The 17,281-nt window shown below is 41.8% G+C and overlaps 1 protein-coding gene across 11 annotated transcripts in view; it reads left to right on the top strand.

Moving 5' to 3' along the window:
• Positions 1-17,281, top strand: part of MAST4 (microtubule associated serine/threonine kinase family member 4) — a 568,580-nt gene that overhangs the window by 345,771 nt on the left and 205,528 nt on the right. Inside the window, exons 1-2 of one of the 11 annotated variants that reach the window (XM_058730787.1) lie at positions 7,525-8,490; positions 12,449-12,529. The exons of 9 other annotated variants lie outside the window; for them this stretch is intronic. In XM_058730787.1, coding sequence (XP_058586770.1) covers positions 8,444-8,490; positions 12,449-12,529 — 128 coding nt within the window. In that variant the 5' untranslated portion in view covers positions 7,525-8,443. Of the gene's footprint in view, positions 1-7,524; positions 8,491-12,448; positions 12,530-17,281 lie in introns of those variants that run through there. One more of the 11 variants, XM_058730817.1, reaches the window with a different exon arrangement.

The following is a 17,281-nucleotide window of genomic DNA, read 5'->3' as shown; positions in this document are numbered from 1 at the left end:
AAACTGGTCCCTCCTTACACTTTTATTCTATCCTTCCCCCCGTTTCACCAAAGAATATCATTCCTAAGAACCCAACTTACCAGTGATTCATCTCTGCATCCCCTATAATGCCATGGTTTATATAAACGCTTAATAAAAATGTGTTCTAGGGGCGCCTGGGTGGCTCAGTCGGTTGGGCGGCCGACTTCGGCTCAGGTCATGATCTTGCGGTCCGTGAGTTCGAGCCCCGCGTCAGGCTCTGTGCTGACAGCTCGGAGCCTGGAGTCTGTTTCGGATTCTGTGTCTCCCTCTCTCTGACCCTCCCCCGTTCATGCTCTGTCTCTCTCTGTCTCAAAAATAAATAAATGTTAAAAAAAAAATTTTTAAAAAAATGTGTTCTATTTCTGCCTATCAGACATATGACCTTCTTCAGGGCCATTAAATGACCTCGCCTTGACCCAGCTTCAGAGGCTTTGCACTTGCTGTTCTCCCTGCCTGTGGTGCTGTGTTGAAACTCTTCATCCTTTTCATTCTCCCTTTGAATTTTTTTTTACATTTATTTATTTTTGAGAGACAGAGTGAGACAAAGTGAGAGTGAGGGGAGAGGCAGAGAGAGGGGGAGACACAGGATTGGAAGCAGGCTCCAGGCTCTGAGCTGTCAGCACAGAGCCCAACATGGGGCTTGAACCCACAGACTATGAGATCATGACTTGAGCCGAAGTCCGACGCTCAGCTGACTGAGCCCCATTTTTCATTCTCCCTTTGAATCTCCTGCATCACTATGATTTCCCCACCCTGACCTGAAGGCACTATCTACTCCCAGAGTCACTGACCGTCCTGTCACCTATGATGGCACCTGCACAGCACCTGTCCTTATCAGAAACAATCTTATTTATGTGCTTACTTTGTTTACCCAACTTAAAAGGATTCCACAGGTGGGTTTCTGTCTTACCTGCTCCTGTATCTGGTATGCTTAGAACACCGACTGTTGAGTGAAATGCGTGAAATGAATGATAGCAGAAATGAGAGAGTGAAATTGTTCATAACGTGATTTTTACCGGATTATGTGAGTGATAAAAGCAGATGACACAGGGGCACCTTGATGGCTCAGTCAGTTAAGCATCCCACTTGGGCTCAGGTCATAATCTTGTGGTTCATGAGTTCAAGCCCCTCATCGGGCTCTCTGGTGTCAGCACAGAGCCTGCTTCGGATTCTCTGTCCCCATCTCTCTCTGCCCCTCCTCTACTCGCACCCTCCCTCTCTCTCTCTCTCAAAAATGACCATTAAAAAAAATACACGTGCACCTTTTCTGAAAGTTCTCCTCAACCATGCACAGCTTTTAGAATGTGTAAATAATTGAACATATATAGAAAAAGACGCTCTGGCCTCAGGATTATGTCCACCTTGCTTTGCAAAATTCCCTAGCTAGGTTTCTGGTCGGGTGTGGCCTGGAGACACTGTTAATTAGGTTTCTGTGACTTACAGATACTTCTGGGGCTCTAGCTATAAAAAGTCTTTCCCCCTGAAAACAGGACAGAAGCATATACATACGCTTACGTTGGTAGTATTGCTGAGAGAAGAAATAGGGAATAAAAAAATGAAACAATAATACAGCATTTTTTTTCCTTAGGCGAAGTGTAATGAAATCAGAAACAAAATGTTTAAAACTGGTTGATGATGCTGTGCGTCCTGCAGAAATTGACCCTTAACTTTATAGCAGTTTCTAGAGTCACACTATTGATTTGTGGTTGGTTAATTCTGGATTGTGAGGGCTGTATATGCATTGTACAATGTTTAGCAACAACCTTGGCCTCTGCACACAAGATGCCAGTAGCTGCAACCCCCTTCTCTCCAGTTGTGACAACCAAATATGTCTCCAGACATTTCCATCTCTGGTTGGGAAACACTGTTGGAGAGTTTACGTAGAAGGACCTAGCCTTAAGCCATGCCAGTGCGTTTGTGCAAAATCTAGACTTCCACCATTAAGGAGACAGTGGTGTTCCCTCCCTGTAACTGTAGAAAGCTGCTTAGCTTCAGCCTTGTGCATATGTCTTCTCAGTTATACCAGTAAGATTTAGAACAGTGTCCTCCTCACCTCCCACCACCACATTGCACGAGACTCTAGTGTTACTGTAGGTTCCTCCTGTGTGCACGTGTGTGCACAGCTAGTCCTGGGTGTGTGCCTTCCAGCCAGCAGGGGCCTTTCTGGGTCTGTATGTAGTAGCTGAACACATCCTGATTCTCCAGGTTCTTGGATGCCGCTCTCTGAGCTGCAGACACAGTTCAGTTATCTAATACTGTGGAGAGCTATAGTTATAAGAAAAGGGAGGGCGAGTGTCCTCAGTTGGTAGTTTCACCAATATAGGGAGAGTCGTTCATTCATCTTTCAGCAGAGTTTTTTTTCTTTTTAAAAAAAATTTCTTTAATATCTGTTTATTATTGAGAGACAGAGACAGAGCATGAGCAGGGGAGGGGCAGAGAGAGGGGCAGACACAGAATGCGAAGCAGACCCCAGGCTCTGAGCTGTGAGCACAGAACCCGACGTGGGTCCCGAACCCACAAACCCCAAGACCATGGCCTGAACCGAAGTCGCACGCACAACCGACTGAGCCACCCAGGCGCCCCCCCTCCTTTTTTTTTTTTTTTTTATTGATGTATAATTAACTTGCAGTATTATATTAGTTTCAGATGTATAGTATACTGATTAACCAATTCGGTACATTATGCACTGTCAAGATAAGTGTGCTCTTAATCCCCTTATCTGTTTTACCCACCCCCAGCCCCACCTCCTCTTTGGCAATCACCAGTTCTCTGTGTTTAAGATTCTCCTTTTTTTGTTTTTCTCTTGTTTGTTCATTTATTTCTTAAATTCCCCATGTGAGTGAAATCATACAGTATTTGTCTTTCTCTTATCTCACGTACCCTCTAGGCCAATCCATATTGTTGAAAATGGCAAAATGCCATTCTTTTTTGTGGCTTAATAATATTCCACTGTGTGTGTATATGTACACACATAAATATGAGGCCTGAAATCGTAAAACTCCCAGAAGAAAACGTAGGCAGTAATTTCTTTGACCTTGGCCTTGGCAACACTTTTCTAGAGATATCTCCTCAGGCCAGGGCAACAAAAGCAAAATTAAGCAATTGCAATTATACCAAAATAAGAAGCTTCTGGACAGTGAAAGAAACCATCAACAAAATGAAAAGGCTGTGTATGTATATGTGTATATATGTGCATATACGTGTGTATAACACATATTTACACAGTGCATCCTCTTTATCAGTATATTGATGGACGCTTAGATTGCTTCCATACCATAGCTATTAGAAATAATGCTACACTAAACAAAAGGGCATGTATATCTTTTTGAATTGGTGTTTTCATTTTCTTTCGATAAATAGCCGTTAGTGGAATTATTGGATCCTATGGTAGTTCTGTTTTCAGTTTTTTAGGAAAACCTCCATGCTGTTTTCCACAGTCGTTGGACCCACTTGCATTCCTACCAGCTGGGCATGAGGGTTCCTTTTTTTTCACATCCTTGCCAACACTTATTTCTTGTGTTTTTTTATTTTCAGTATCCTGGCAGGTGTGAGGTGATAATCCCATTGTGGTTTTGATTTGCATCTACCTCATGATGTTCAGCACCTTTCCAGGTGTCTGTTGGCCATCTTTATGTCTTCTTCTGCCTACTTTTAAACGGATTATTTGTTGCATGAGTTGTATGAGTTCTTTCACCTTATGGGAGAGGCCATTTGCAAGTATCTTCTCCCATTCGGTAGGTTGCCTTTTCATTTTGTTGATGGTTTCTTTCACTGTCCAAAAGCTCCTTACTTTGGTATAATCGCAATTGTTTAATTTTGCTTTTGTTGCCCTGGCCAGAGGAGATATATCTAGAAAAGTGTTGCCAAGGCCAACATCAAAGAAATTACTACCTACGTTTTCTTCTGGGAGTTTTACGGTTTCAGGTCTCATAGTTAGGTCTTTAATTTTGAATTTATTTTTGTGTATGGAAGTAGAAAGTGGTCCAGTTTCATTCTTTTGCATGGAGCTGTCCAGTTTTCCCAGCGCTATTTGTTGAAGGGACTGTCTTTTCCCTGTTGTATATTCTTGCCCCTTTTGTCTTAGATTAATTGACCATATAAGTATGGGTTGATTTCCTAGCTGTCTATTCTTTTCCATTAATCTATGTGTCTGTTTTGGGGCCAGTACCATACTGTTTTAATTACTACAGCTTTGTAGTGTAGTTTGAAATTTTAGCAGATATTTATTGAATATTTGTATGGACTGCTGTTGACACTGGAGTTGCAACACACCTTCTTGGAGCCCACATTTTTATAGGGGAGAGACAATAAATGAATATAAAATATGTCCAGTGATAGATGTTGAGGAGAAAAATATATCAGGATGAGAAGGAAACAGTAGATGGGGCGGGGGAGGGCGGTGGTGGGGCTTGGAATTTCAAAAAGCCTCCTCGGGGAGATTGTAAAAGACATTCAGGAGCAGGATATTTGGACGTCTCAGGGAAAAAGAGTTGGAGGCAGAAGGAGCAGTAAACGCAGAGGCCATGAGATAGAAATGTGTTTGGTGTACAGGAAGGACAGTGAGAAACAAAGGAGTTGCAGGGAAGGAAGCCAGGGAGGGTGGGTGTGGGTATGCCCTGTGAAACTTTGTAGGCATGGTAAGAATGCTTCAATGTTTTTAACAAACAAAATTTCAGACGTGTACTGTGGAGAACGGTATACTGAACCCTTCACGTACCCATTATCCAGGTTTAATAAATGTTAATATTAGATTACTGTGTATCTAATAAATAGTAATATTAGATACAACATGGTATCTTACTCTCCATCCTCAGATTATTTTGAAGCGGAGCATAGACACTTTATTTTACCTGTGAATATTTTTTTATATGTATCTCTAAAAGTTAGGAAGCTAAAAGTGATCCTGATTCCAGTATTATTCTTTTTAAAGATTGTTTTAAGTTTGTTTATTTATTTTGAGAGAGCGAGCGAGCAGGGGAGGGACGGACAGAGAGAATCCCAAGCAGGCTGAGGGGCTCAGACTCACAAACCATGAGATCATGAACTGAATCCACACCCAAGAGTTGGATGCTTAACCGACTGAGCCACCCAGGTGCCACCCTCTGATATTATTCTTAAAATAATATTACCGCATATCCAGTCAGTGTGTGTGTCTCTTACACTATTTCCAGGTATTTGATTATGTGTTTGTTTGGTGTCAGGACACACAAGTTCATATGTTGCAATTCATTGATTTGTCTCTTTAGTCTCGTTTAACCCCTCTGTCTCCTTCACTCCCCACATTGAGCAATTTGGTTTAAGATACCAGGTCCTGTGTTGTGGTTTTTGCTTTTCCCAGGCTAGCTCTTTTGCTGATCACTTCTCTTTGTCCCTATATATACTGTAAATTGATGCTTTGATGTGGTGGCTTGATTATATCTGGGTCGTGTGGCTTTTTTAGTAAGACTGCTTCGCCTATGTTGCACCAAGAAGCATAGAACAACCACTTGTCTCTCTATGATGCTATAGTCACATCATGATCATGACCACAATCCATTGACTTATTAGGGTTTGAGAAATGATGATACTCTAATTGTAGCACTCCCTTCTTTATTTACCAATTGGAATATTTATATAAAGAATCATTTTTTCATCTGTGAGGTGCAGTTCATAGGGAAATCAAGATAAGTGGTTGATTTTTCCCTTTTCCAGCTTTCAGAATTAATGGGGTAGTCCCCTAGCATCTTCTAAAAGGGGCCCAGGCTGGCTGGTTCCTTCCTCCCTCCTTCCCACCTTCCTCCCTTGAACTCATGGCCTTATACACTGGGTATGTTCTAATATGTTGCCATTGTCACAACTATTGATGCTTGGTTTTTTGAGGTTTGGGCCACGTTTGCTAGGTTTTTAACTTTTACACAGAATGGGAGGGAAACTCTTGGAGGGTTTTCAACACAGGAGTGATATTCTGGAAAAGATCACTCTAGAATCTGTGTAGCCAACAAAGTATAGAGAATGTCAAGGAGGAAGTGGAGAGATCAGTCACAAGGAAATTATAATGATCCAGCCTGGATAGGACCCTTGGATCAGCATGGTTCAGGGGGGAAAGAATGGTAAGAGTCAGGATATTTTACCTTGCAGGGAAACTTATTTGGCAAGGACAGGAGGATAGAGAGTTTGGGTTTGGATATTTTAAATTAAGGGTATTAAAGGGAAATTCAAGTGAAAATATTTTGTGGTCCATTGGTAACATGGAACTGAAATTCACTTAAGACCTGTGTAGAGAAGTCTGTTGAATAAAATTCTAATGTGTCTCCTAAGATGAGGTACTTTAAGAGATTAAAAAATTTAGAGAATTTAGCTTTTTGGGAGGCAGAGCGGAACCAACCTACCTACCTTCCTCCCTCCCTTCCTTCCTTCCTTCCCTCCTTCCTCCCTTCCCTCCTTCCTCCTTCCCTTCTTCCTTCCTTCCTTCCTTTCTTCCTTCCTTCCTTCCTTCCTTCCTTCCTTCCTTCCTTCCTTCCCTCCTTCCTTCCTTTCTCCTTCCTTCCTTCCTTCCTTCCTTCCTTCCTTCCTTCCTTCCTTCCTTCCTTCCCTCCTTCCTCCTTCCCTTCCTCCTTCCCTCCTTCCTTCCTTTCCCCTTCCTTCCTTCCTTCCTTCCTTCCTTCCTTCCTTCCTTCCTTCCTTCCTTCCTTCCTTCCTTCCCTCCTCTCTCATAACCTGGCTTGTGCCATACTTCCTTTCCGCTCTCCCTGATTTTCCTGAGTAGAGTTGATCCCCCCTTCTTTGTGTTCTATTATATCTTTTTTGTTTCTTATTGTTATGCTTTTCATATTAATTTAAATGACTTATTTACATTCTGTCTAGCCAGACATGTGAGCTGTCTGTGAGCCCCCACAGAAAGAGAAGTTGTCACCTAGTTAACAAACACCCTAGACTATGTTGGTAGGTTAGGGGTTAGAGAAGGGTTCCAGGAATATCTTATGAACCTTCTCTGGCCCACATGTACCTTTGTAGAATTAGAAACAGGTGACCCTCTAGAGGGGTACAAAGCTGAGAGTAACTTACTGAAAATGGAAAAAAAAAAAAATGGGGTAGAAGCTGCCCAGAGCCATGCAGCAGGCTTGGCAAAGTAGGAAGCAGGCTGGACTTCAGCCTTCACTAACTTTTTTGCCCAGCACCTTTGTGCAGCCTTGAACAACTGCACATGGCATCCCTGCCAGTGAAGGCCTTTGGGATAGGGAGTAAATACACCGGAATCTAACCCTAGTACTGCCCCTAGTTGTATGTTGTTTTCTTCATCTGTGTGAGGATGGAATTTGACTTCATAGACTTTGAAATGTAACCACTTGAACACAGTCGTTTGATCACAGATTTGCGGTGTGCCTGTGGGCTAGCAGGAGTGCTTGAATATTCTTGCTAAAATAAAACTTCATTTGATCAAGTACTTCTAGGCAGACCACTGGTTACTGAATTTTAAAACACTTTAAAATACACGAGAAGAAATGAGTCAGCTATGTTCTTCCTGCACCACAATGCAAGTACACTTAGTCCCAACTTACGGATAGAACGAAACATTGTGTTGCTGAAATAAATACGAGATGAAACTTTCAGGCTTCCAAAACATACGTTCTCCCTTTGCTTCCTTAATCGTATCTGATTGCTTTTGTCAAGTGTAGTAGCACTGTGAGGTTCCTAGCAGTTTTCAAAAATAGAAATACAAGCTCCTATCTCTCGCATTTCCACTTGGTATTTCCCATTGTAGGGTTTTGCCTGTTCACACAAGGCTTTGCCTCACACCAGAGTTCAACATCCCCCAAATTAACACAGTTAGTTTATTCCTCTTTCTGATGATTGCCTTATATAGAAAAAAATCTAATTGTTTTCATTCGGCACCATTCTCCCATGTCTTTCTTGTGGCACATGAGTGATTCTGTTAACTCCACCAAGGAAAGAGTAAGCGGAACTTCCTCAGGGTGTCCGGATTCTCTCTGAGCACGTCCCTGGGAGATGGGGAATGGTTGAGGTTTGCCGAGATAAACTCTTTCACAAGTACGATGCTGCTGCTTTATTGTTTTGTTCCAGTCCGCAGGATGAAAGGACTTTTCATCTCACCGAGGTGAAAACTGGGTCTGTGAGTGGAGCGACTTTGTTTAAAAAAAAAAAAAAAAAATCAGAAACCAATTACTTGATATGCAGAGCTGAAAGCCTCATTCCCTTAACGAAATCAGTGCTGTGTGCACTGCCGTTAACCTGAGGAAAGCGGCTGACATCTCTTGATTACGGCTAGAGGTGGAAGGACCCAAACTTGCAGGATCCCCCTCCCCCTAGAGAGATTCTTAGTCCAGTCCTTTATAGAGGTTCGTTTTGGCTCTCTGTCATCGCCGGGACGCTGGCAGGGAATGTGTGCATTGGTTACAATACAGTGTGGTAACATATAACAACCATGAAAGCCCAGCGGGAAAGGCTACAGATTCCGGGGCTGACCTTGGAGTAAGTATTATCTGTCTTTAATATTTTAATGCTTTCTGCATGGCACTCGCTTTCCTGCGCCCAATAGCTCTTTAGCATTTGTTTGTACTGACAGCCTCAGAGCACTGCAGTGTGAGGTGAAGGAACGTGTCTTAAATGCATGGCATTTGTTTTCAGCTCATGTGGAAACCCAGACCCTGCATTTTGCACTGCAGTCAGAAGAGAAGAGGGTTTTTTGTTGTTGCTGTTGTTTTTTGTGGTTTTTTCTTTTTTTGCATATTTAAAGTTACTAAACCTCAGTGCTGGAAACATCTTAACAGCTCATTGTGAAAGAATGTATCAGCAGGCCTTGGTGTAGCTGTCTTTTTCTCCTCTCTTACTGTTTGTTTATCCCCACGCTGCCTTTCTCTAAAGAAAGGCCTCTGTCTGCATTGAAGAATAGAAGACCTTACAAATGGATTAGAGTACAAGAGAAGGGTTATTGGTAACATTCATTAGATGTGATCCATGTTTTATTTGTGCAACAGAATATTAATGAACTGTAGTGCATTTTGAATCCTCTCTGCACTGTCTCCAGCCACCGCATGCAGTGTTTACCTAGTTGAGATATGTGTTTGCTTAGCTGTTTTTATTTTTTTTTAACCCATTAACTCATCCAACTGCCTTCTAATCTGATGTAGCCACATGAAAATGCCCACATCTAATTTGTGGCGCAGAAGTTAAACATCTGTGATGCAGGAAGCGTCAGCAAATTTTTATTTTAAATCTCTTAGTCAAAGATGCAGAAGTCTGTGCTTGGCACACTTACCATAATAAACAGTAAAATAGAAATGTGGTAGAAAAATAGAAATAGCCCTTTTTTCTAACTCCTAATAAAGGTAGAAAATTGCGTGTCAGTTGAGATTCATACAATCCAAATCATTTTATACTCGATTACTTCCAGGAAGAGCCTGCAGGAAGAGTACTGTGCCCCGTTCCGAGTATTAATTATTCTTCTTGAATTCTGGAGATGCGTCATACGAGGGAACTGACTTCATAATTAAATAATTAATAAAAAACATGGCATATCTCAAGTGATGTGAATACTTTTCTAATCAATTCTCGCACTAAAATTTGACGCTGATTTTATACTAACAAGTACTCACTTAGAAAAAGTTAGAGGGCTCTTAACAGCCTTCTTGCTAGCTGTGGCATTTTTCATAATGGACATCCAAGCGGTATTTACCTATGGCCCTGACATCTGTCCCCATCTCCACCTCCACCGTGGCATTCGGCCCTCACTGTCCATATGCAATATCTCCGTGGCACGCACTCCTTCTTCCACTTACCCCTCCTCTCTCTAGCGTTCTGGAAGTGCACAGCTCACTCAGATGCCTATGCTTCTGTGTTCAAGACCCAGGAGCACTAACCCCCGATTCTGGTTGTGCCACTTCCTTGTTGCTGTCTTTTGGACTTAGTATGTATCATTTCACATTACGCCCTTTTCTTTCATTTTTTAGCATCTTTCCATTTTAGAAGGAGACATTTGAAAGTAACTTCTCAATGTACAAATTCAGTTGTATCAAATGTTCTGCCCGTAATTTGAGAGTCTGAGGTATGCCACAAATTTTATGGCTTTGTCAATGATGACACAGTGCATATGGGTCACCCAAACACAGGGGCTTCCCTGGATTTTGTTTTGGCTCAGGCCACACCCCCTGGGTCTAGCTTCTAAATGTTACTGTGCATTTAAAATCGATTACTTCTCTCCCTAAGGAGCTTGACATAATAGAAATAGGGATCACTCTTAAATGTCATTGTAGTGTTAGCCTAACACTTTGAGCATTTCGCTTACCTTGAAATGTAAAATCACTCTTAGGTAGACATAGTTAATTTTGCATTCATTCACGGAGAAAGGTAATTCTATAGTCTTGGGGTAAATTCATTTTCTAACCACTGCATGGAAATGTTATAATGGGAAATCTTATCACTCATTTTATTAAAAGCAGATTTAATGTTTATTGTTTTAATTATCTGGGGATCTTATAATACCACATATGTGGCATAGTTTTTGAATGTTCTCCCATGAGACTCTACTGTTTTTCTTTCAGGAGGGTGTATTCTGTAGGCCTTGCAGCGATCACTCTTACGGTAGCATATTTTATATTCTGTAGACAGAACTCGATTTCCCATCTGACTTACCAGTAACACACCACGAAGCACTTTCTGATTCCCCTTTTAAAAATTGAAATTTCTGGATGTGAGACATCAAATACATATGTATTTCAGATATTAATGAGTCATTAATTTATTCAGAAATCTCTGATATTTAGATAGCAGATGTGTGGCCTTACAGTTTCTGAGAAAGTAAGTAGCTTTTTTCTTTCTTTTCTCAATTTAAGTATAGAAATTGGTGTAGGTACAGAAATAGTTGGTAACCCATATGATACCTGCGTCAGCTTGGAGACACAGAGTGGGTTCCATGCATGTCTATGCATGTCTATTTTCAGAACACAAGGGATAGATAAGACTGTACTTAGGTTAAATCACGTCTGTGTCAGTAGACATTCCTGAGAGCTTTCCAATGAGCTGCTAAGTTAGAGTACAGCATGTTTAAGAGCAGTGGCTTTTGAACGTGCTCTGACTGTATAAGGAAATCAATTTCTTAGTTTCTTAAATACTGCCACCAAACCAGAGAATGGCTTTAAAAGATAAAAACAAAAACAAAAAACAACTTTGTTGAAACATTTTATTAAATAAGTGGGAGCATTTTGAGCAGTAATTCTATGTTTCAGTTTAAGACGAATACAGCCAAGTCTCAATTATCCATATGATGGGAAACAAGGGTGGAACTGAAAATGAGATAAACCCAAGTCTGATTTTAGCCATGGTTGTCATTTCTCTGTTCAGTAAAGGGGACAACCAGCTTGAATCATCCAAAGTACTGTTCCATTCCAAGACCCCTTCTCTGAGATAGGAAAACATGGTGTGGTGTAGTCATGGCCAGTACAGGGGCAGGAGAATGTTCTTTAAGAAACTCATTGCACCATAGTGTGCGTTTGTCTGCTCACTTGAGCCAAAGAGTTGGTACCAGAGTGCCTAGCTGATTTAATTTTGATTTGGCGATGTAAAAATAATTGGAAATAATTGGATATTAGCTTCATACTTTGATCCACGGGTCAAATTTTTATAAGTAAGATATGTGACAAGTGTTAAGTTTTGTGTCTTCCCTAAAACAAGAGAGAGATGAGTCCAAAAGGAAAAAAAATTCAAGGAAACATAGGCTCTCCACTCTGATGAATATTTGAGAGCTGGCTGGTCATTGTGCTTGGTTGTTTGGATAGGTTGGTGGGGGTGGGGACCGTAATGGTCTTTTGACAGATGAAATTGAAAAAAAAACCTCTCGAGAAAGTACAATAATTTGTAGGTATATGTAAGAAATTTTGAAGTTCTCTATTATAAACGTAAGTGTAAGAACACTTTTTGCCTTTGCCCCCGGGGATTACAGAAAATGTTGTTGGGTGTTTTTCACTGCTAAGTGCTTAAAAACATATCTTCCTATTTGGAAATGTTTGCTGCTCTGCCTTTTAAAAACCACTGTATTTAACTTGAATTCTATTGTCTGGTAACTACTTCCCTCTAGTTCTACAGTTTTACAATTGATTGTTGGTCAGAAATAGAATATACTGAGTGAGTAAAGCAGGGCCAAGTTTTCCCAGCAAACACCACAGAAGATACCTCCCACGTTAGCTTTGTGACCAAGAAAAGGCACAAATGCAAATGGCAGCAGTAGTTTTAAGGATATCAGTATCAGCAGGAAGCCTTGCCCTTGTTCTCTATTTTAGAGCTGGAAAGAGGCAGGTGATGAGCTGATTACCTAAGGGCATCGATAGGCATGCCACTGTGGTTCTGGCCTGAAGGGAACACGGTCGCTTAGGTGAACGTTGCTATTTTACTGCCACCATTTCCCCAATTGGAATGACATTATTTTAACTTTCAGTCTCACTCCAAGGAGCCTGAGTCCAACCCCATCCAGCCCAGGCAGCCCCTGTAGTCCTCTCTTCGCTTTTCACTTCTGGAGGTAAGCGCACTCCAGTGCCACCAGCCCTTGGCTGCTGGGTCTCTCCCTTCCCTTCCCCCACACCCTGCATCAAGTATGGAACCCTTGGGACTCTGCAATTCACAGTGAACAGTCCTTTCCCACTTGTCGTCTAAGTGTTAACAGAGAGAGTGAGGAATCTGGTTGAGTCGTTTACAGATGATTTACAAGAGCGCCTGGAATATGTACTGTGCTCCTACCATTCAGTTCATCTTATTTATGCTTCTGTTAATGCCCAGTGATGAGTTGTGTAACCCCTGTGTGTGTATGATGGTTTTTCCTGTCGCTTTCTCAGGAGATGATCTGCTCAATTGTACAAAATCTGATCCGCCTCTTATAATACAACTTATTACAATTTCTAGAAAATATTTTCTAATTCGTGTTAAAGCACCACAATATGTCTTGCCACACATTATTTTATATCCTGTTATTTGCAGGACAACTCTTTTAATTATCTAAAAGGATTAGGATTTTTGATCTCTTGTGAAACTCCTGCTACCTCCCTACCCTCTTGCTCACTGGCTGATGTAAATGAATACTTCTCTGGTCTTTAGAGAAAGATCTCCAAGGAGTTCTACTTTTACTTTAGCCCAGTTTGTTAAAAGAATGCCTGTTAGAAGGTACTGTTTACATTGTATGTATAATGCTGTGTTCTATTAAGATTTTCATGAATTCAAAGCCTGGACAGAGTGAGTCTCCCACTATTTAATGAGAAGATATGCATACCGTATCCAGTACCCCCCCCCCCCGCTTTTTTAATCCTAAGAGAGAAAACGAATGAAATTCTCAGTTGATAGAGTGACTTAAATTATTTGTTATTAGTGAATATATTTTTTTGCCTGTATGCAAATTAATGAAAACACTAGCCACTCATGGCCATTTCCTTAAAAATAGTAACTCACAGGTTTTATGCTTAGATGGTATCAGTGGGTCAATTTAACCTATTTGTTTCTCTCATTTTCTAAAATAAGACTGAACTAAAATCTGTGAAGAATTGACTGGGGAAATGAATTAATGACTTTGAACTTTACTTCTACTCTTCTGATAGGATTAAATTTATTGTAAAAGTGACTTTCAACATGAAAGTTCCATGTAATAGCTTTCATAAAGCATATAATATATGCTCTCTGAATATAAGATCCTGAAGCATAGGAATAGTTTTCTGACAATCCAGAGAACTCCCCTACTCATGTAAGTTGTCTCTTTTTCGTGATCCAACCAAAAGTAATTTGACTCTCTACTGAATTTTTTCTTTAGTGTAACACATGTCTTCATTAAAAGCTTACACTCCCTTTTCTTTTTCCTTCCTGAAGACAATAAACTATTCAGAATCCAAGTGCTATCAACAGTAGAGGAGAAAAGAGTATCAGACAAAGGTTGTGGTAGCTCAGAGGAGGGTGAAGTTTTTTTTTGGAAAAGGAGAGTCTTTTTGTAGAAAGATTTATGAGACCTGGTGATATTTGAGCTGGACCTTGAGAAATAGTGGTGTTTCGGGGGCGGCGGTGGGAAGGATGGTTGTGAAGGACAAAACCAGGCTGAGAATAAGACTAAGTGAAAAAGGTGAGCAAATGTGGCACATTGGAGAAATGATGTGTGTAGCCAGGACATAGGATGGATAAAGGAGAAGAAAATCAGGAGTTGTACAGCACTGGATACGGACTTAAAAAAATAATGTGGGATCATGTTACTTAGAGCCTTGAACACTGAGCTAAGAAGTTTGACTTATATCTTGTAAGCGTTCCAGAGTTTTAGAAAGTTTGTTGAATAAGGAAATGACCAATCAGAGCTCAGACTGAGGAAAGTTACCTTCACCAGGTATTAAGAATAGGCTGGATTTTGTGTACAAACTCGAGTGAGGCTACTGGTACACTATTTCATGAGTAACAAGTCCCAGATTAGGACAGGTGCAGTGAATTGAATTAACATGTGAAAAGTACACTATAGTTGACCACATGCTTTCATACACATTGTCTCATTCCATTTAATCCATCATGGTAAGACCGAAGGGAACATTGCTTCCATTTGCCGATGAAGATGCCACCACACAGAGATTAACCAGCTTTACTAGCCTAGGATTCAAAATGAAGTCTCACGTTTTTCCACCGTGACTAACCTGAGATACATACTACTCTGAGATCATTTGTATTGAGTTTTAATTTCTGGTTTATCTAGACTTGTGACCTCCTTCAGTCATTTTTATTTCCCCAGTGCTTCTTTCCGGAAGTGTTTGAGAAATGTTTATGAATAAATGAATGACTTGGAAGTAGAAGATGGATTTCTTACATCACGGCTCACACACAAACCACCAAATAAACATCAAAAAACATTTGCTCACGTGCAATGGGTTGTACTTGTCATTCACAGACCAGGAGTGTGAGAGACTGTCTCCTCCACATGGTCATTGCGGGACCTGGGGGGCGGGTCTTCAGCACATGCCTTCAAGTTTGCCCTGGGTATCCGCATCCGGCTGGTGGAATGGAAAGGAGTGTGGGAGATGGTGGACTGCCCGACCTGAGGATGGCACACATCAGATCCACTCACATGCCATTGCCCAGCATTTTCTATTCTGACTGCATCTATGGCAAGCAAGGCTGGAGAATACAGCTTTCTCGTGTTGTGGAAACAGAGGAAATGAGTTTGGTAAACAGCTACTATCTTGATCACAAAAGTCGATGAAAGAAAGGTGCCCGCGGTTGCTCTTTAGTAGATAATTTTGAATCAGGGATTTGCACTGAGGTTTCTAGCATTAATTGAATGGACCCCAAGGCAGCAGAGTTGGAGAGGGAGGAAAATCGAGTCACGGTGAGTCTGGTCTTGAACACCCTGAGACCTCCCGAGGTAGTGATATCTGGTTGGCAGCACGGGATGAAGCATCTCTAACAGTGTGCCCCCAAATAATGGCCTGGTATAAATTGTAGCGAGTGCAAATACGTTCATGCTGTTACCACGGAAAGAGATTTATTGTAACCATGCACAGATTTTTTTTTTCTTTGTGATGGATCACATTTCTTTTTTGTTCTCATCTTATGAGTGGGGTTTGCCTGTCTGGGGGAGAGCGGTGGTGGTGAGCATTCACAGTGTATGTGCCCTTTAGAGGTGCTGACACATGGTTTCTAAATATGGCAATGGAAGATTCTGTTCCTTTCATAGTAAACCCCTGGAGGCAGGCGATGCTGAGACAGGATTTAGCTTTCCAGCTTAGGCTTCCTGAAGGTTGCCCAGAAACGAGAGATCTGCAGCTTCTAGGGCAGGGCAGGTGCTAAATAAAGTTCAAGTTTAGTTTGGTTCGTCTTGGGAGTAAAACCTTGCACTGCGGCCTGGAGGCCCCAAGCGGGGTGGCCTAAGGGCAAGACTTTGCTAAGGAAGTTTTCTGAATGTGGGAGAGGCTGCCTCATCAAACCTTCAGCTTCCTGCCCCTGGATGTCTCGTAGGAAGGCCAGTCTTAGCTGGAAGGATGTGAGGTCATTCCTGCAGCCAGCAGAGCGGTAGACCAAATGATTCCCAAAGGCCCTTCCATCCAGAAATTCTGACACCTTTGCTGTCCTCCAGCAGGGCTGGAGAGGGAGATACAAAATACACAATACGTCCACAAGCTATAAAACGCGCACACACACACACACACACACACACACACACATACACATTGGCCCAAATATTGGCTTATTAGTACAGATGTGACAGAGAATATCTTAAAAACCTTAAGTGGAATTTATAATATGCCTTCACTCTCCCCCTTCTGAGGCAACTATAGCCACTCAGAATTTCCACAGTCCTCAGTACTTCATAAATTGATGACAGTTTAGTGGCTCTTCATATAATGATGATGTCATTGCCTCATGAGTAATTTGGATATGACCCTTGTCAGCTCCTAATCTCGACTCTGATCAAATAGTGAGGTTCCAAGGGAAGCTGCCTCATTTTATATTCTCAGTGTCTTTCTTGACACCTGTCCTGCCTTGCCCTCAGTCGGGACGTGGTGAGTAGCCGGGGGCTGGCTGTCTTTACTCAGTAGCTGCCTTTCTGTTACGATAGAGCAGTGTTCTTTTTTTAAAAAAAAAATCTTTAATGTTTATTTTTGAGAGAGAGAGAAAGAGAGAGCGGGCAGGGGAGGGGCAGAGAGAGGGAGACACAGAATCTGAAGCAGGCTCCAGGCTCCAAGCTGTCAGCACAGAGCCTGACGTGGGGCTCAAACTCATGAGCTTTGAGATCATGACCTCAGCCGAAGTCAGAGGCTTAACCAACTGAGCCACGCAGGTGTCCCGAGCAGCATTCCTTTGTATTTCCGTTTCATGCCCCGGCTTCTCAGTGGATGGCAAGCCCTGGAGCATCCACGGCACTCTGTACACTCCTACGTGACGTCTTCTGTCCTTTGTCCCGCTCTCCATCTGGTTCATGGAGTCTCAGGTATTGGACACACAGTCAGCGAGAAGTCAGCGAGAAGAAGGCATTCCCTTTCTTCTTAGACCTCCCGAAGCCCTCTTGCCATGTTTAAGGTATGGCTTGAATCACACATGACACATTGCCGGTAGCACACAGTCCTAGTTTCAGAGAAGAATATTCCCACCATATTACCACTCTCCATAAGGACAGTGTTTATGTCTATTTTTTTTTCACAGATGTATCCACAAATAGTGTCTGATACACACGGTAGGAGCTCCTACTGCTGGAAGAACGACCATTATCTGTGGGACTCAAGCCTGTTCTGATGTTTTGGGGTTTTTTTTTTTAAGTATT

This window comes from Neofelis nebulosa, chromosome 1 (assembly GCF_028018385.1).
Source record: "Neofelis nebulosa isolate mNeoNeb1 chromosome 1, mNeoNeb1.pri, whole genome shotgun sequence".
Taxonomy (NCBI): Eukaryota; Metazoa; Chordata; class Mammalia; order Carnivora; family Felidae; genus Neofelis; species Neofelis nebulosa.
Note: the sequence above shows the minus strand (reverse complement) of the source record. Positions and strands in the feature narration are given on the sequence as shown.